Source organism: Stenella coeruleoalba (assembly GCF_951394435.1).
Source record: "Stenella coeruleoalba genome assembly, chromosome: 6".
NCBI classification, from domain to species: Eukaryota; Metazoa; Chordata; class Mammalia; order Artiodactyla; family Delphinidae; genus Stenella; species Stenella coeruleoalba.
The window spans coordinates 66062469-66083307 of NC_137151.1; the positions used below are offsets into that span (position 1 = coordinate 66062469).

Here is a 20839-nt window from a genome sequence, read left to right on the forward strand (position 1 = left end):
GTGGCTCGTGGGCTTAGTTGCTCCACAGCATGTGGGATCTTCCTGGACACGGCTCAAACCCGTGTCCCCTGCATTGGCAGGCAGATTCTTAACCACTGCACCACCAGGGAAGTCTGCCTTGTTGTTTTTAATATGAGGTTTTTTTCAGGAATAGATACATTACATGTGAGCAGAAATGCATGTATTTTCTTCTTGGATTTTTTTCCTAAGCACATTTTAATTTGTTTTTATATTATTTTTTTGACTGTCAACTCCAGCTTCTAATATGCTATGCTTATTTTTCAGAACTTGATCTCTTGAACTCATTTTGTTTGTGTTAGACTCTTCAAAGCCTTTCCTCTATTCATTGTTTTAACCTTCTTCTCCTTCTCCCCTTCCTATGCTAATCTGCTCCCTCCTCGCCTTTAGCTTCTTTGATATTATATTTATAAGGTTAGGAAAATTTTTATTTTGGCATTTTGGGGTATTTAAGAGTCTTTCATTAGAAGCACAGATTAAGTTTAAGAACTCTTATATTTTAATCCTAAGGATTTTCATGATATATTTTAATTATAATGCTAATTTTAAATTTAATTTTCAATTTAAAGTTAGCAGCATTAAAATATATTTTATGACAGCAAATACATAAAATTGTTGGTTAATAATATGTAAGCATGCCTATATTTTATATTTAACATAATTTATAAGCATATTTATATTTACATAAAATGTATAAATTCATGAATAGGACTATAGATAATGCTAATTTTGTTTTTCTCCAGGAGGATCAGGATGGGAGTCAAGGTCTGGGCAAGAGAAAGAGGGTTAAACTAAGCAGTAACACCAAAGGTATTTATATTTTGTTTTTTCCTTGTATAAAAAAATGCTTAATCATTAAGAGCACTTGAAGGGAGAGTAATGTTATTAGATTTGTCTAATATGGAGAAAGTGTTGTTAGAGCGTGATTGTGGGGGGACCTCGAAAGCAAGTAAAACCCTTACTGTTGGGATTTTGTTCATTTGTTTTCTTTATAAAATGAGCAACATCATATTTGAGCCAGAAAACTAGTCTCTTCATTGAATCTTTGATTTGGATGCAGCATATTTGGTGTAAAGCTTTAATTTGATTTAAAGGATGAGCAAGAGGGAGATTTTGGGTGTGTGTGTGAGAAAAAGTAACAAGAGTGAAAGAGTGAGAATGAGAATGAATGGCACTTACCACATATTAAGGGCTCAGAAAGGACTCAATACATATTGTTGCAAAGGAAGAAGTAGATATGCCTGTAGTGAGGGAATAGATTAGTAATGAGTAATATTTATTGAACTTTTTATATATGCTAGACATAGTGCTAATCACATCACATGCATTGTGTCATTTAATTCTCCAAGTAACCATATGAAGCGGGTTTTATTATTATTACTATTTTATGAATGAGGAAATGGAGACATGTTAGGTTTAACAGCTAATGAGAAGTAGGTCCTTAATTCAAATCCCAGAGTTTAAATGCTTTATCACTATATTTTCTTGACCCTCCCCAAAAGCTTTTCTAGAGTACTTGTTATTAGTTGGCAGCCTGTGCTCTGGATTTTTGCCATGGATTTCCAAATCTTAACATAGTCTATTTTCTGGGTTAGTATGGTCTGTTAGAAAGTCTCCAGAGGTTAAAATATTATTTTGATGAAAAGATTCTTACTTCTGGTGATAAGTGTGTCTTGTGGAAAGTTTAGGACTGCTTGGAAGGTGGAGCAAGCAGGCAGTTTCCGTTGAGGCTCATTTTGTAAGTCTGCAAGTCTTCACTTCGTTACTCATGTTGTTGCCTTTAACTTACAGAATGTTAGTAAAGGGCATGAAATTTGATTTGCTAGCCAACATGCACATCTTCCCGTTCTTCGTGGCCCAGCAGAGAACCTGTAATGCCTGAAAGAAATTAGAAGTCCATGTGGCTAACTGGCCTCTTGACTTACCAGAGTTGTCCATGTGTTTACCTGAGTCCTTGAGACACATCTGAGTTGGAGGAGATTGTTAGGCATATACTTGAGTTTAAGCTTCAGGGGTGTTCAGAAAATACCTGTTATGGCGTAAGAGGTCATTGTTTTCCTTCAGCCTGGTCAAACTCTGGCTGAAGTTACTTTTTATGCAGCCTTTATGTTGAAGTTGATTTTCTATTATATGAATTTTTTTGCATTTGTGATTGATTGTTTTCTCTTCCTTCCTCTACTGGTAAGAAGTAGTATAGAGATTTAAGACTTGATCAGTTATCATGTTTGGTTTAAGTATGTATGTGGAAGAAGTGGCTTTTTGAAAAAGTTGAAAGTGAGGCTTTTTGAATTAGTAGAACCTCTGTTTTCAAAAAGTAATTGTTGCTTTTGAAAATGTCTGAAGTTCAGAGAGTGGTTTAGTTTTTGTAAGAATTTGATTCAGCAGTTTGAAAGTGAGCTGAAAATAAAACATGTAATGATAGGCAAGAGGAGAGGCACTGTGCTAACAAACACCTCACTGTCTATTCTCAAAACTGCAATTTTAAGGGTGAAAAGCCTAGGCCTAGAGGGCTTCAGCTGACATGGCCAAGATTATTGAGCTTGTGAGTTGCAGAGGCTGGACTCTACTGTCTAAATTAAATGCTGTCATGCATTTGTACCACATACTGATTCTTCAAAAATCTCTTTTTACAATTTGGCCTGAGTTGTTTAGGTGTTGTAAAGGTCATGACAATTTTATCAAGATTTTAAAGGTCAATAATCATACATAACTAATGGAAGCATTTCTAACCACATTTCCATAACATAACACGTAATACATATAACACATGCTTTAAATATCTTGGGAAACTGATATCATTTATTTTAAGAATAACAGTGAAGACATTGTGGGTTTTTCTCCCTTTTTTTAAATGTCTGAAGTTAGAAAAATTGGATTGTACATAACTGCAGCATTTTAGTAGAAGCCGTAGCTTTTCTGGTGCATTCATATTGTTTTATTTATTTAAAACAAAGTCAATGTATCTTTTTAAATGCTTGACATATAATAATTATGGTAGCTTCAGGCTTTTCTTTGGCTAATACAAGCTTGCAGAGAGTTATAACTGAATTTTAGGATAAATACTACTAGTTTTGTTCAACTTTGTAATTATTTTCAGAAGCACTTCTCTGTGAGGGTTTTATTTTTTTGGCAGTCTGTGAAATTTTCAGTCATGTTAGTACCAAGTGAATTTTGAGAATTAAATTGGCTTCAGCAATGTGTGCTGTGGATTATATTCTAAGTTTTAATTGTAATCCTTATATTCCTGTCACCTGATTCATTTGGTCCCTAATTTTATTACTTTTTTGGCTTTGAATCTGTCAGCTTGTGCCTTTGAATATATTTTACCTCATTTCTTGCAGGACTGGTTTATGTCTCTTTTTAAATCATTGCCATATCCTGGGAATGATCTATTTCAAGAGGAAGAGATTTCTGTTTTACAAGTAGAAAATTCTGAGATTTGGAAAATAAAGAATTATTGTTTCCAATAAAGGGATGTGTAGTGTAATTGTATTTATACTTTTACTCCTACTACATACGGTTCATACTAAAGGCACCACTGAAAGGGAGTTAGATAGGGGATTAGCAGATACTTCGGTCTCTCTGTAATCTAAATCATAGTGTCTCTAGATTAATGAAATTATTATTCTGAAAATAATGGGTTATTAATTATTAATCTAACATGGGGTTAAAGTTACATCTAACTTTAATATCTGATTCAAGTCTTATTAAACTCAGTGTTTTACAAAAGAATCAAGAGAGTGATTAAATACTGAGTTGTTACTCATTTAGACCCGTTACCTGAGGAGATGTGGTATGAACACATTACTCAATAATAGAAGAACTGTGACACTGGGGTAGGATTGGGATAAGGTTAATTGAAAAAACTCTGCAGGGTTACCCTGCAAGACTACTTCAACTGTGATATAGTTAGGGCTGTACCTGAGTATTTTGGTTCATGTGATACTGGTTTTTCAAATATCTCATCTAACTCTAGTCTCTGCTTAAGCACTGTCACTGAAACAGTCCATTCATAGTTGACACTTGATGCCCTTATATAGAGCTGATGATCCAGAGCAGTATCCCAAGATAATTTGCTCCAATAAAGATTAATAGAATTTTCTAGTTCATTTTGAGGGGAAAAAAATTAGAGAAAGTGAGAGAAAGAGATAGCCAAAGTATTAAAAATATTCAGTTCACACTTTGCTGTACACCTTGAAACTAACACAACATTGTTAATCAACTATACTCCAATGTAAAATAAAAATTTAAAACATTTCAATTCATCATATACCAGTTGAGACCTTTCTGTTGATTAAGCATGGCAAGGAGGCAGAGATAAGCAAGAGACAGCCTAACCCTCAAGGAGTGGTACTTGGCTTTAGAAAATAAACTTTCCAGTAAATAATTTTATTCCCCCCTTTGAATACCTTTATTCAAAAGGGGCATGCATTTCCTGTTTCCTCCATGCATGAAGAGGGCATCTTGAGTCCAGTACAAGTAAGCATATCTAATGTTCTATGTGTTTCCCGGTATGTTCCTACCAGAAAAAAGCAAATGCTTCTGTATACTAGAGTAAGCAATGCACTAGTGATTATCTTCTCTAGGGAAGTTAATATTTCATTTATGAAGGATAATTTTAGAGGAATAAATTATTCATCCATAAAGATTTTTTTCAAAAATAAAAAATTTAGATAACTTTGGAGTTTATGTCCTTAATAGTATGTTTTTAGGTTAAAATTATTATTACTATTTTAAATTAAGTGCCATGAATATTGTTCTTGTAAGATAATTATTTTAAATCTTAGTAGAAATTTTAGATAAATGGCTTATGTTTAAGGTCAAGTAATTACGTATTTTTCTAGTAACTGCTTTATATTAAATTATAAGGATTAAGTATTTTATTATATATATACTGTGGACATTGTAGAAATTTAGCTTGATATTGTTAGCATTATCATTTGAATTATTGAAAGGATAGCCTTAATTTTTAGGTATGTTCAGATGTTTGAGGTTGATGGGTTATTAATCATGGTAAGGTTTAGTGAGATGAGCAACTTAAATCATTAGGGTGATAAATTTTATTTTTATTATGTAGATCAATCCATAATGGATGTTTTGAAGCATAAAAGTTTCTTAGAAGAACTATTGTTTTGGACCATAAAGTATGAATTTCCCCAGAAGATGGTGACTTTCTTACTCAACATGCTTCCAGATCAAGAGTATAAGGTATCTACATTTTTTCCTTCCTTTCTGAACTTTGCTTCTCTTTCTTTGCCTTTTCAATATTAAATCTTTTTGATATATTTCTCAGCTCTGTTGCCAAAAGAGGGCCTGCACAAAAAGCACAGTATTGTAGATCTGAGTCAAAGCACTATTACAGAGCAGGATTCCTAAGGGTTGCCTTTGTGCATGAAACTTGGTCCAAAGGGATTGCTGGGGGACAAACAAAAACACAGTTGCACAAATAAATATGTAGTTACAAATTGTAGTAAGTTCTCTAAAGGAGAAAGGTACAAGGTGCTATGAGAATGTTTAATGGGGGCAACTGAATTTAGATTGTATGGTTAGGCATGGGAAAAGCATGGAGTTTGTAGCTGCTGGCCATAACTCTTAAAGACACAATGGTATTGACTCATGTACACATGTACATAGGTGAAGCCTCTAGTTTCAGAGGGTGTGGACTCACCTGTTACTACCGTATGGTTATGGCAAAGTTACACAACGTAGTGTCTGAAAAGACAATAAATCATGCTATAGTTCTTATGGTTTAGGTAGTAAAGCCTCTTTAGGAGTGACACTTTAATAATGCTGTTGTTTTGTGTCTTTATACCTGCTTAAGAAAGCAATAGAGGAAGTGTATATGGTATACAGAAGAGAATATTTGGTCAGAATAGTGGTTGGCTTTCAGATCAAATAGGAAAAGATATTATTTCTTTTGGAGTAGTCACGTTGACTCACTTATTGTTTAGTTATATAAACAACTCTGTGATGGTTTGCAGGTGAGGCTTTAGATTTTGTTGTTAAAGTTGGTAGCACAGGACAAAGACACATACTTGAATTGATATATTTGTGAGCAAAGTGAAGATTTGTATTTTTAGACTATCTTTGTAATTGCTTTAAAACTTTAATAATTTAAAATACATATTGAACATTTTTTTAACCACCAAAGTATTTTGCTAATTTTCCAAAAAAGGACAAATGTAAGACTACCATCATCACTGAAATTATTTTTCCATTTATCTTGGATATCATCACAAGCTAATCATAACTTAAAAATGCTAGTATAATATGTTGGAAAATGTGTTGTAAAACTTAAACTGTGTTTTTTTTCTTCCTATTTAAAACATTTTACAGGTTGCTTTTACAAAAACTTTTGTTCAGCATTACGCTTTCATTATGAAAACACTGAAGAAAAGTCATGAATCAGACACAATGTCTAACAGAATTGTGCATATTAGTGTTCAGTTGTTCAGCAATGAGGAGCTAGCCAGACAGGTAACAGAAGAATGTCAGCTGCTGGATATTATGGTCACTGTGCTGTTATACATGATGGAAAGTTGCCTTATTAAAAGTGAGCTACAAGGTAAACTCAGAATTATTTTCACTAGTTTTATAAGTATACTTTGTATAACTAATCTTAAAAACTTCCTTTATGCTTAAAAATAGCTTTTAAAAATATTATAAAATAATACATGTTTGTTAAAGAAACATTTTTTAAAATTTCAGCAAAATTTAAAGAAAAACTTTAAAATCACCTATAGTTTTGTTATTCACAAATAATATTAACAAATATTTTGGGATATTTCTTTTCTGTCTTTTTGTGTGATGTGAGTATATTTATAGATGCGAATATGTACTTTAAAATATGCTATCAAGTGTACACATCAAGAACATGTTCTTTCATGATTGCAGGTAGTAATATCATATGACTTTACCATTATTTAACCATTTTCTTATTAATTAGATATGTTTCTATTTTTTTAATCATGAATTTGTTACTGTCAGCTTTAGACATTTTATATGCATATACTTTTATAATTTAAAAGTTGGAATAAATCTTGCCTTTTATATGTTCCTTTAGTGTGATCTTTAATTTTCTTCCTTCATGCCTCCTCAAATTGCCATAACATTTCTAGGAATTCCTCCCATTCTTATTTCTTTGTGGTCTTTCATCTTGACTTCACCTCCTTGTAATAATTTATATTATTTGAGTATTTGCTCTGTACTAGGCGCTCTGTTAATACTATTTATATGTTGTCTCAATTAAGCTTCTGAACAACTCTCTAGATTGGCATTATTATTATTTCCACTTTCAAGATGAGTAAATTGAAGTTTAGAGAAATTAAATCATTTGCTGTAGATTATATAGTTAGTAGATGACAGAGCCAAGAAGGACTTTATATCTCCTGATGTCAGAATCTTTGTTCTTAGCCACAATACAGCCAGGCCAACATTAATAGGACTGTGTCTTCACTTGTTGGCACTTGGAGCTAAACTTAAAAAATAACAACAAATAATGCCTCAAATTAAATCTTAGGACCTTTCCATTCTCTGTGGATGGGAGATCTTATACTTGAGACTTGCCTTCTACTGTTGTCTCCTTTTGCATATCAGCTCCTATTTTCTCTTTATACTGATAGTCTGGCTATTCTCAGATGCAATACCATAGCCTGAAAATTTATACAGGACTCAGTGCAGGGCATGTTGCCTTATATATAATAATAGCTTGCTAATAATGATGATGGCTACCATCTTTTGAGCACTTACTGTATACCATGCTTTTTTTTCAGTACTTTATATGTATTATCTGATTTATCAGTAATTCTGGGGAGTAAATGTTGTTTTTTCCATTTTATAGATGAGGCATTTCTGGTTTAGGAAGTTGAAAAGTCAGTGATCTATGGTTTTATAGCTGTAAGTGGTAAAGCTAGGTGTCTAACCCATACTCTGGCCCACTGCGTAACTCTGCCTTCCCATTGTAGGTGTAGTGGGAGAATAATACATTATTTACATTGAACAGTGTACCTCTTTACCTTTTTAAAAGAAAAAATAAGAGCTGCTTTGTATTGTACTGTTTCTGTCTTTGTGTAGGATGACCTTTTCTTTCTTAGAGATTTAGCTATGTATATTACTTTCTCTTTTCTTTTTTGAAATAGTGTCTATCATCATTCAGCTATATCAGTGATATTCTTATGTGTAGAATTATATAACTAGAAAAGGACTTTTCACAAGTACAGTATTTTTAATTTATAAACTGGAAAACTTAAAAAAATTAGAAGTATTTACTCTTTTGAAAAGAATCTTGAGTCTGTTTTCCTGACTAAGTGGTTTAGCTATGCTTCTTTTATATGGTTTGCATTTCAGAGGAGAATGTTTGGGAGGAAGATGTATATGAGTTTGCCTCCCACTTTTTGCTATAGGCATCTTTCCTGAGAGAGTTTTTATGTTCATTTCCTTATCTTCCGGTCTCTCATTAACCCACCTCAATCTAGTGTCTGCTTCCGTCATTCTATTGCTGTCTCCAAAATTGTCCATGACTCCGGTAGCCACATGTCCTACTTTCCCCAGAACAGCTCCAAGTTATGCCTGTTATTTATTTTTATTTTTATTTTTATTGTGGTACGTGGCCCTCTCACTGTCGTGGCCGCTCCCATTGCGGAGCACAGGCTCCGGACGTGCAGGCTCAGCGGCCATGGCTCATGGGCCCAGCCGCTCCGCGGCATGTGGCATCTTCCCAGACTGCGGCACGAACCTGCATCCCCTGCATCGGCAGGCGGACTCTCAACCACTGCGCCACCAGGGAAGCCCTGCCTGTTCTTTTGACATCATTTTTCATACAGTCCTTTTTACCCTCAAAAGTGTCCCTGTTTATATGATAAATTATATGGTCACCCTTTCTATGACTACATGATAAGGAAGCCAGTGGCAACACTTTGGACCTTATCTTGCTTGATTTTCATTATCATTTTACACTGTTGATTCTCTGTTCTTTGTGTGGCATGAAACTATCTTCTACTTGTTCTATCAGTGTTGGTGTTTCTTGGCACTTGGTCTTGCTGTCTCTGTGTTTCTCATTTTTCCCATATTTTCTGAAATCGTATTACATGGTCTTAGTTGCTTTCTACACATACTTCCTTCTAATGCAGTTAGTCTGTCCTGGAAATTCTTACACAAATTGAATTTTCCAAAAGCTAAATAGCTATAAGTAGCATTGCTAAGATCTTTAAATATAAATGTATTTTTTATAGCAATAAATTACATTATTTCTAAGCCAAGTCTAAAACTATCTTTAGCTCCTGTTCTGTTTTTTTTCCTCTTTCAAAAGTAGCATAACATTTCATGTTACATACTTACTGGTTTTCTAAAAGCACCATATGTTTTCCCTGTTTTTACATGAAGAGTATTGGAATGAGTTTTAAATATATTGAACTAGCTACAGATATTACACAAGTTCTTTATACTTCTTACTTTGTAATAGCCCCTATCTAACCTTTGTATACATTGTCATTAGACAATATTTGAAAATTTTTTCTACACTGTTAGTAAATGTAGGAGCTGATACAATGAGAATTCACATGACCACAGCAATAGCTGAAGATTAATAGGAAAAAGCCTCTAGTAGTACGTGCTCCCTTCCTTATACTTTTACTTTGTTGTATTCATTTCTGCACCATAGTACTTTGTGATTCCAAATATAACTCATAACTTCCCATATCTCTGAAATTTTACAGTTTGTCTTATGCAACTGTCTGTTTAAAATGGAACTTAAAACCATGTGTTGTGGGACTTCCCTGGTGGCGCAGTGGTTAAGAGTCCGCCTGCCAGTGCAGGGGACACAGGTTCGAGCCCTGGTCAAGGAAGATCCCACATGCCACAGAGCAACTAAGCCCATGCGCCTCAACTACTGAGCCTGCACTCTAGAGCCCGTGAGCCACAACTGCCGAGCCCTTGTGCCACAACTACTGAAGCCGTGCACCTAGAGCCCATGCTCTACAACAAGAGAAGCCACTGCAGTGAGAAGCCTGTGCACCGCAATGAAGAGTAGCCCCCGCTCACTGCAACTAGAGAAAGCCCACGCAGCGACGAAGACCCAACACAGCAAAAATAAATAAATAAAAAAAAAAATGGTTAACTTTAAAAAAAAAAGAAGGAATAAAGTTTAAAAAAAAAACCCACCAAACTATGTGTTGCATAACTATAGGAATGTCTGTAGTTGCTAATAATGCCAGATTGATCTTCTGTCCTGCATATCAAATTGTTTATTAAACTATATCCTTTGGATGTCTACAAGCACCTCAGACACTCAGTGTCAGCACCAAAAACCCATTCTGTCTCTATCAAGCCTGCTTCTTTTCTATTGCATTTGTGCATATGTGTGTATGTGTATATATGTATGTGTGTATTAGCACTCAAGTCGGTGTGTTGGTACTACTCTAACCATCTACAGAGTTGCCCAACCTAAAAACCTAGGAGTCATTTTTGACTTCTTACTCTTTGTAGAAATAGTGAACATCACCAGGTCTGTCATTTAAATCCTTCTGAATATCTTAGAATAGCCAATTCTTTTCACCTCTGCATCTTCATGCCAATACCATAGTTCAAGCCATTGCCATCTTTAGGCCTTCTACTACTAGTCATTAGCACCCTCCTATATAGTCAGTCTCAACACTAAACATCTAGTCATGTCCTCTCTCTTAAAACCCCCTCTGTGGCTTGCCATTCTCTTCGCATGAACTGCAAACTCCTGAAGCTGATTTATGAGGCCATCTAGACTCATTTGTGCCACCTATTCTTTGCATTCTTTGTCCCAGTAATTCCATCCTTTTTTATACTGCTTCCTCTACTTAGAACACCATTTCCTCTCCATCCCTAGTTTATTTGGTTAATCCCAATTTCTGCTTCCTTTTGTAAATCTCAGTTAAACATCACTTCCTCAGGAAACTCTTCCTTAATTGTAGACCAGCTTATGTATGTTCTTATGACTTCTTGTACTTTTCCTATTACAGACCTTACCACACTCTGTTTTCTTAGATATTAACCTCAGTGGAGAGAGAGAATGTATAAATCTTGATTTTTTTACTGCTTTATTTTCAGAGCTTACTAGATTACCTGACCCTGAGTAGGAGCTCAGTAAATATTTGTGGATGAGTGAATATGATTTAACACTGAATCATTGCTCTCTCTGTATCTATATTTGGAAAAGTATCAGTTGGATAAAAATAGAAGCTCTAATCATTTTATTTCATAAAAGATTCCAAGATATTTTTCACAAGAACAGTAGTAGTTAAAGCAGTGTCAGGAAAATAGTGATTTTGATTAATTATATTCTGCTTATTCATCCTCTGATTTCACTTAAATAGAACAGTGATTCTCAATGTTTTAAAAAATTAAAAAATCCCAGCATCCCTAGGCACTGTCTCATCAGTATCAGCTGCTCACCAACTCACAGTGGCAGTAGTTGTCAGAGAGGGCGTTTCTGAATCTCAGATGTGGGTAATTTATAAAAGCTCCCTTACCCCCACTTCCTCATTCAGTTATACCCTCTCTCATCCTACTGTGGGTCCTGTTCTTATGTCTTGTTAAATTTGAGTTGGGTAAAGTAATTTCATGGGCTGAAACCTAAATTTAATTTATGGAAATAAGTGCAGTAGAAGCCCTCTTCACTGATGAGTTTGACTACGAGGTGGTTATTTGAAAAGTTGGTTAAAGTGAGGCATTGTTAAAAAGTGATACATACGTATCTGAAACAGTGGATTTTAACTTAAACCACAGGAATGTATGTTTGTTCTCCAACCTTTTAATTTTGGGCAAAGCAGTTGTAAGGTATGGTTTTCTTTACTGGAGTTCTCCCTCGTCCTTCTTGTATATACCACATCTGTAAAGCAGCATCTGTGATTTTCATTTTCAGTTTCTTTAAAGTAGAGTAAGAACATAAAGATTTTCATGAAGCAATCTGAGTGTAAAATCCTTCTAGACTTTTGTGATTTTTCTCCTCCAAGATTTTCTTAGGCACTTTTACTGTCTTTCAAAAGCTTATGATCCAGTTTTTGTTATACCTCTATTTATGCATTCATATTTTATCAGATTATGTATTTGTAACTTAAATTTTATAATTATAGTAAAAAGAACAATTAGTATGAACAGAAGCAAAAACAGACTCTGGATAAGCTTATACCTTGGGGCTTGTGTACTAGGGAATAGGCTGCAAGCTTTGAGCATTCTGTGTATTATGGGTATTAGTGTGTTTTACAGTGGGAATGGGGGGCTTGTTTGTCCAGTGAATCAGTTAAGCTGGAATAGGTCAACAGAGCTAATGCATACATGCTATAACTTCTAATAGTAAAGTTTTTGTACAAACCTAATCCTCCCCATCTCCTCCTTCCAGCAATGTATTTAAACTTTGAGGATTTTTTTTTTAAAGCTTAAGAGATTTATATGTGTTTTTTGTTGTTTCATTTTTGAAATACTGTGTTAAAAATTGTTTTTACATGTCCTTTGAATAGAAGAAAGCAATTAAATATATATTGTTTAAGTCATACAGATTTTATTGAAAAGATAGAATGAGATTAATCTAGGGATAAAAACATTTTATTGATTAGAACTGAAAATATTGCATTATATCATTAAAATCAAGAAAATAATAAGGTTTTATAAACATGTAACTAACTTAATATCATGTAATATGTTAGACGTGGTAATAATTATTATAATGATGTGCTAAGTGTTATGTTAACATTTCATTTAATTCCCTTAAGATATGTCTTTTTCTGTTTTACAGATGAGGAAATTGATTCAGAGCTATGTAATATACCTAAAGCCATATAGTTATTAAATGGCAGGCTGGGGTTTGAATTGAGGTGACTGATTCTAAAATGTATAATCTGTATCATTGGTAAAACTATTTTCTTAAACTAATTTTTTTTTGTGTGTGTGTGTCTATTTTAGATGAAGAAAACAGTTTACATGTGGTAGTGAATTGTGGAGAAGCATTACTGAAGAATAACACTTACTGGCCTCTTGTCAGTGATTTTATTAATATCCTTTCTCATCAAAGTGTGGCTAAGAGATTTTTGGAGGACCATGGTTTGTTAGTGACATGGATGAACTTTGTATCTTTCTTTCAAGGTATCAATTTCAGATTTTTTCTTAATTTTTTTTTTTTTTTAGTTTACAAAATGCCTAATGTTAAACTGTCAAACACTAATTAAAAGATAATAGCACATCATTCAGTTACATGTGAAATGTCTCATATTAATTGATATTTGTAAGTATTTTGATAAAGTGTTCATGAAAACATATCAGAGTTATGAAGAAGGTCAAACTATTACATAGGAAATAGGAGTGTAATTTTTAAAAGCATTTGAAAGCATTAATCTAGAAATTTCTAATCTATTCTCCAAGAAAGACTCATAATACTTCCGTAAAAATTTCAACCGGCATCAATTAAAATAGTTTTGACTTTATTTAATATATTCAATTATATTATATAAGAAAGAGACAGTTCACAAAATGTTTCTAAGAAAACGTAGTTTATAAAGAATTCCAAAAGGACCAGATTATTTTATTTTTAATAATTTATTAATTTCTATACATATTGTGTCATTATGCCATTTGTGTGCATTAAAATGTGTTTGGTACTTGGAAGTATTTTACTTGATTTTTAACATGGGTGTTTATTTCCATTTGGCAAGGTTTATATCTGTTTTAATTTTTGCAAGGTATGAACTTAAATAAGCGAGAACTAAATGAGCATGTGGAATTTGAATCTCAGACCTACTATGCTGCCTTTGCTGCTGAACTTGAGGCCTGTGCACAGCCAATGTGGGGACTCTTATCACATTGTAAAGTTAGGGTATGTTTTGTTAATTTCTGTGTTTACCTTTAAAATAATTATTTAAGAAAATTATTTGTGAAAACATTGATTTGTTTACTTGTGTGTAATAATATGCAGTGTTTAATTCTGAATTCACCTTTGTGAAAGTTGACCTGAGACAGTTAATTGTTATTCTTAGGCAGGTTAGAATTCATTTATATAAATGAGTTATTATATCATTCCAGCCTTCCCTTATTGTGAATAGTCTTTGGAGCTTTGTAAGTCTCCACATTCATCTTTATTGTTTCATTTTACCCATTATCAGTTAGTTGCCTAATGTTTCTTGTCTCTCAAGGGATGAGGATAGTCCTCAATAAAGTTTACACTTTTAAGATTCCAAGCACAAAATCAGTATACATTTCATACAACTTACAGTTGTTTGTAAAAAGAACCTAAGGGTACATAGCAACAACATAAATTCTTATAATTGGTTAAGAAATGCTTGCTTATAATTGCATGCATTTATGTCTTTCTGTACAAATATATATTTTACCTTTGCATTTTAACGTATTCGTTTGATGGGTCTCCAGAATCCTTGGACAGTTTGTTATCTCCTGACCCTACTAAACTAAGGACTTGACTAAGATTTTGCTGTATGGATCCCATGAAGTCCAACCTGCTAGCCTGTACCAATAAGCGTGCTGCACAAGATTTTATAGTGGTCTTGGCTCTGCCTCTTTTGACTTAGGTGACTTGGTCAACTCATTTAAAACTATTTGAACTTCTCAGTCTTTCTCCTTTTCTTTTAAAAAACTAAAGGAAACAAAATAGAAATGGTACAGCAAAGCCTGCTCTTCCTCACAGGGTTATTATGAGACTCTCTTACATATATTCTTTAAATGTATGTGTTACTTTAAGTGGGTTTCTGTTTTCTTTTTTTGTTTTTGAATTTTATTTATTTTTTCTTACAGCAGGTTCTTATTAGTTATCTATTTTATACATATCCGTGTATATATGTCTATCCCAATCTCCCAGTTCATCCCACCACCACCACCCCCTGCCACTTTCCCCCCTTGGTGTCCGAGGATTTCTGTTTTCTCTCATGACTCCAGCTTTCTCTAAATGCAGATGCCTCACAACTCTGTTACAGTCTGGCCTGGTTGAAATTCACAACAGCTCTGGTTATTCATGTAGATCTCCTTATAGGTACATGAATTTTCTCAGGTTCCTAAACTATTTAAAAACATTTGTCTGTGCTGTGTTCTTTATGTCATTTTATGTGTGGTGTTTCAAATGATGCAGTTATCCAATATAGAAACCTCCCCTTGCTGTACCAGCTGTGTTCAAGCTATAATCAGATACCATGAATTTTCTCTCATACCAGAAATGTCTCTCTACCACTTCTTTCCACTGTCTTAATTTATTTCTTTATATTTTTAAAATCTGGGTTGTTTCTTAACTGGTTTTCCTGCCTCTAGATTCTTCCTACTGTAATTTTTCCTAATACCGAAGTTACTGCTAAGCTCTGTGCTTATCTCTCCTTTGCTTAAAAATCATTCAAGTTCTTATGTCTACAGGATAATGTCCATATTTCCTATAGAGGCATTTAAGACCTTCCACAATTTGCCCTCAACTTGTTTATCATAATTCACCTTCCTATACTGCCCTCTACCTCCATGCCTTCATTGGATTGATTACCATTCCTCAACATGCAATTCCTTTCTTGATTCCAGTGGTTTTGTTCAAGTTAGTCCCTTTTTTGACAAATGAGCTCATTCTTTCTGCTTAGTCCAGTGCTTCTCTTATATGAGAATCATCTGGGAAGCTTGCAAAATACATGTGCCTGAGTCTCACTGTCAGAGATTTTGGTTTGTTTGATGTGCAGTAGGACTTTGGCAGCGATTCTAACTGGAATGAAGAACAATTAGTTGAGCTCTTCAAAAATTGTACTCATAAGACTCAGCTGATATGTAATCTGCTCATTTAAATTCTTTCATATTTATGATTCCAGTCTCTGTTTTTATAGTACCTCGTTTAATCTCCATTGTAGCATTTATCAAAAAAACTGTCATCTTATATGAGAGTGGTTTGTTCATTCATTCAAAAAAGTATCTATTGAATGCTGTTCTATGCCAGATGCTATCTAGATTCTCGGGTTTTTGGTGTCAAACCAAATAGATGTGGTTTTTGCTCTCATGGAGCAGTCTAATAGGAGAGATAGACATTAAGTAAGTAAGCACACAGGTTTATTTTGTAAGTTTTGTAAGTGTTCTACAGGAAAATATCAGATTGCTATGAGAGTAATGAGTGTGGAGGCTGGTTACGTTTAAGGATCAGGGAAGGCTTTTCTGAAGAATGAAAAAGCCAGCTATATATGAAGTATAAAAGTGGGGTTAGTGGTGGGAATAGGGGAGATAGCATGGAATAACCTACCTCCAGTAGGAAAGTGATTAGTCATTTTAAGGAGTTTGTGGCTGGAGCCACAGAACACGATGGAGTTGGAGAGATAGGCAGGGATTGTATTATTAATGCAGGTTCTTATAGAACATGTTAATGAGCCTTAGATTTAATTTTAAGGAGAAGCCAGTGAATATTTTAAAGTAGGGGTTTAATGTGATCAGATTTACATTTAAAAGATCATTCTGTTTGCTGGAAAGACTGGATTGAGGGGAGCGTGGGGAGCATCATGACTAGTAGCAAATAGACCAATTAAGATGCTGTGATAATAATCTAGGAAATTCAGGTTTGAAATTCAAGGTGCATTTTGGATATTGAAGATGTGTTTTGAAGGTAGAACCAAAAGCCTTGGTGATGGATTGTATGTTATTGATGAGTGAAATAGATTTTTGGGTAACTATGTATGGAGATAATTTTACAGAGGTGAAAAAGATCAATAGAAAAGGTTTAGAGAGATCAGAGTTAGTTTTAGATATGTTAAGTTTGAGATGCCTCTGAAACATCCAAGTGGAAATAGTGAATAGTCAGTTGGATATATGAGTTTTGTGCTCAAAAGAGAAATCTGAACTAGGGTTATAAATTTTAGACCCTTGGGAATAAAAATGGCATTTATTGCCAGGGGATGGGGTCACGTCAAATAGGGGGAGAAGAGAAATGGACCTTGAAGAAAAAACGAACATTTAGACATCAGAGAGGGAGAGGAGAAAAACCAGAAGAATGCAACATCATATAAGCCAACAGAGCAGATGGTGATTTAGGAGGGAGGATTGATACGATGTTGATATGAAAAGGTCAGTATTTTAGGAGGATTATTCTGACAACTGTGTTTAGGATGATTTTGGATTATAAGGCCAGGGCTATGTTTATGTGATAATGAGAAATCATTGTTTTCAGGCAGTAGTTTATGTTTCAGTTTTGAAGGCCAGGATTGCAACGTGTTACGGTTTTCTTAATCTAAGAAGCGAAGTCAACAGAGAGAAAACGAGCTCATGTTCTGGTAGTATCTGAGAGTAGTTTCTTAGCTAAAGGAGCATGTAGTTCCTAGATAAGACGTTCTCTTGATGAGAGCCTACAGTATGCCAGACATTGTTCTTTACATTATATTGCTTACATTATGTTCGTATCTAATCTTCATAACATCTCTTATAAAGTAGATAGTATCATCCCTTTCTTTCAGAGGTTAAATAATTTGCCCACATTTACACAGCTGCAAGTGGAAGCTTGAGTTTGAAAACAAATCCATCTGATTTCAGAACCAGTGCTCTTTATCTCTTTGCTATAATTGTCTCTTAAGCAAGACTGTCTAGAGCTTTTTAGCAGCAATGTTGTCAGGTTTTAGAAATGTAAACTAGAAGAAAGACTATTATTTTAAGTAAAACAAAGCTATTGCTTTATGTTTATGTTCTCTAATTATAAAATATAAAACTAAAGGATTAGCAATAGAAAAAAGGAACTTCACCTGATAGCTTACTTTCTTTGTCTGACTGCCCCGTATGCTGTTTGGCTCTTGAAAATGCTAAGGGATAGTTAAACAAGTTATACTAGATTAATAACAGATAGCTTGGATAAAGGGATGGCACATTTCTAGAATTTTACTAATTTTTGCTTTCTGAACAGAATAAGCTGTAAACTCCCCATCTAGTGGCAACTATACGTTACTGCAGGCTTGACAGAAGTTAAGTCTGGCCATGAATCTTTGGAGCACTTAAGTAGTACTTGTCAGATATAGTGCTAGACTGTGACATGGAGCATTTTATGTACATTATTTCATTTGCTTCTTCATAACAGTACTAGGAGGTAGGTAGTATTATGCCCATTTTTACGTATGGAGAGACTGAAACTCATAAAATTCAAGTAATTTCCTCAAGGTCATAAAACTAGAAAGTCATGCATACTGAATTTTTTGGGGTGGGTATGATAGCGATGGGGAGGTGGGAGAGATGATCTGAACATGATTATTAAGTATGTTGTATTTAGGAATGGAGTTAATTGGTCACCTTTTTGAAGACTCTTGATATACCTACTTTTCAAATTGTTCTCCAGAAGAGTTTATCAGTTTACACTTGTGTAAAGAGGATATAGTGGTGTCCCTTTACTCAAACCTTTGATTAAATAGGAAAACATTTGGTTTTAAATGTTTCTTTATACATGAATTATCTGCAACTTTAGTTTGGTTATGACACATTATTTATGGTAACTTAAAGTGTCATTACATTTTTTTCAGTAAGAGATAGGGAACAGAATGTATAAAATAATATTTTGAGAAGGATAAATCTCATATAGGATAGATTAAAACAGGGTGAGACTGTTGGCAGGGAAACTAGTTAAGTGATATTTTGTCTGAATGATATCAGAAATAGGAAATGGAAGTGAACCTACATGACAGTATTAAGGAAGAAGTAACAGGATATGGAGACTGAGCTGGGTGAAGGAGAAGTAAATCTCTGAAAGAAAGGAATGATAATATCTACTTTATAAGAGATGTTATATTAATTAATTAACTAATTAATTTTGGGCCACATCCCTTGGCTTGCAGGATCTTAGTTTCCCCACTAGGGATCAGATCCACACCCTTGGCAGTGAAAGCACAGAGTCTTAATTGCTGGACCACCAGGGAAGTCCCTAGAGATGCTATTTTTAGATATGGATGTGAGGCTTGTAGTTTTTTTTTTGTTTTGCGGTACGCAGGCCTCTCACCGCCCTGGCCTCTCCCGTTGCGGAGCACAGGCTCCGGATGCGCAGGCTCAGCGGCCATGTGGAACCCAATTTACATCACATAAATTTATTTCACCTTTGACTCATTTCAGGTTAGTTCATTTTCATAACTGTCTCTAGTTGTTACTGTTAGTTTGTGAAAGGATGATTCCTTGAAATAACAAATGTGGTTATTTTGAAAATATGTATATTTTACCATTATATATACAATGCACATAACTTTTTATATATTGCATATACTTTGAAGTTGAACATATACGTGTTTATATACTGTAAATTTATATAAGTTATTATTTTAGGAAACTCAAGAATATACCCGAAATGTTGTGAGATACTGCCTTGAAGCTCTTCAAGACTGGTTTGATGCTATTAACTTCGTAGATGAGGTATGTATGTTTTTGATATATGTAAAAGCATTTAAGAAAAGTGTTAGATCTCATTTAACATTGAAAATAATGAATATCTTTTCATGGGATAAGGGAAAGGTGTTGGAATAAACATAAAATCACTAGGCTTTAAAAAAGGAGAAGTAAGAGACCAGTTGTTTGACACTTAGGAGATTCTATAGTGCATTAACTGTATTTGCTTATTTGCTAGAGAAGGGCATAATTTTTTTAATGTTATTAAATGTATATTTCTCAGGACTTCATTCAGAGAGATAAAAGTGACAGTGCAAATGTGAACAGAATAGGGGAGATTGATGGAAAGGGTATCACAACTTTATTAATTGGTCAGTGTTCTCCTCTGGGCATGAAAAAAGATGATTTTTTTTTTAACATCTTTATTGGAGTATAATTGCTTTACAATGGTGTGTTAGTTTCTGCTTTATAACAAAGTGAACTAGCTATACGTACACATATGTCCCCATATCTCCTCCCTCTTGCGTCTCCCTCCCACCCTCCCTATCCCACCCCTCTAGGTGGTCACAAAGCACCGAGCTGATCTCCCTGTGCTATGTGGCTGCTTCCCACTAGCTATCTGTTTTACATTTGGTAGTGTATATATGTCCATGCCACTCTCTCACTTCGTCCCAGCTTACCCTTCCCCCTCCCTGTGTCCTCAAATCCATTCTCTATGTCTGCGTCTTTATTCCTGTCCTACCCCTAGGTTCTTCAGAACCATTTTTTTTTTTTTTTAGATTCCATTTATATGTGTTAGCATATGGTATTTGTTTTCCTCTTTCTGACTTACTTCAGTCTATATGACAGACTCTAGGTCCATCCACAGTAACTCAGTTTCGTTTCCTTTTATGGCTGAGTAAGGATGATTGTTGTTGATAATGAACTGAGAAGAATTAAATAAGGGCTTGCTGTTAATTAGTCAGCCAAGTTTCCTGTCAGAAGCCCCTTTTATTCCTCTTATGAAGTGGGGTAAAAATTTGCCAGATGTGGAAGGAGGAGCACTCCTTATCTGATTTCTGAACTCTGGGCAGATGCAACTCCTGGTGTCTTAGGCCGGGGCGTGGAGAGGAGGGGCTTTTATTTATTTCTTTTCCTTAAAAAATTTTTCTTTTACACAATCATAAACTTATTGAAAAGTTGGAAGTGGAGTACAAAGAACTTTCTCTTGAACTATTTGAGAGTTAACATGTTAACTTGATGCCCATAACTCCCAAATACTTTAGTATCCATTTCCTATAAGCCAGGACATTCTCTCTCTCATATAAACAGAGACAACCATAAAAATTACGGAATTAACTTTATTGTACTATTACTATGCAAATCTTAGAACTCATTCATGTTTTACAAATTGTCCATTGATTGCCCTTTATAGCAAAAGGATCCTATTTAGAGTCACATGTTGCGTTTAGTTATCATGTCTCTAGTCTCCTGGAATGATTTCTCATTCTTTGCC

The 20839-nt window shown here is 34.4% G+C and overlaps 1 protein-coding gene across 7 annotated transcripts in view; it reads left to right on the plus strand.

The window, feature by feature from the left end:
• Positions 1-20839, plus strand: part of UBR3 (ubiquitin protein ligase E3 component n-recognin 3) — a 224976-nt gene that overhangs the window by 58409 nt on the left and 145728 nt on the right. For all 7 annotated transcript variants that reach the window (XR_013828877.1, XM_079925165.1, XM_079925164.1 and 4 more), the window contains exons 6-11: positions 762-828; positions 5096-5226; positions 6355-6583; positions 12946-13125; positions 13719-13852; positions 19285-19371. Coding sequence is in view for 6 of the 7 variants with exons in the window: in XM_079925165.1 (XP_079781291.1) it covers positions 762-828; positions 5096-5226; positions 6355-6583; positions 12946-13125; positions 13719-13852; positions 19285-19371 (828 nt within the window). In the remaining variant the exon portion in view is untranslated. The remainder of the gene's footprint in view (positions 1-761; positions 829-5095; positions 5227-6354; positions 6584-12945; positions 13126-13718; positions 13853-19284; positions 19372-20839) is intronic.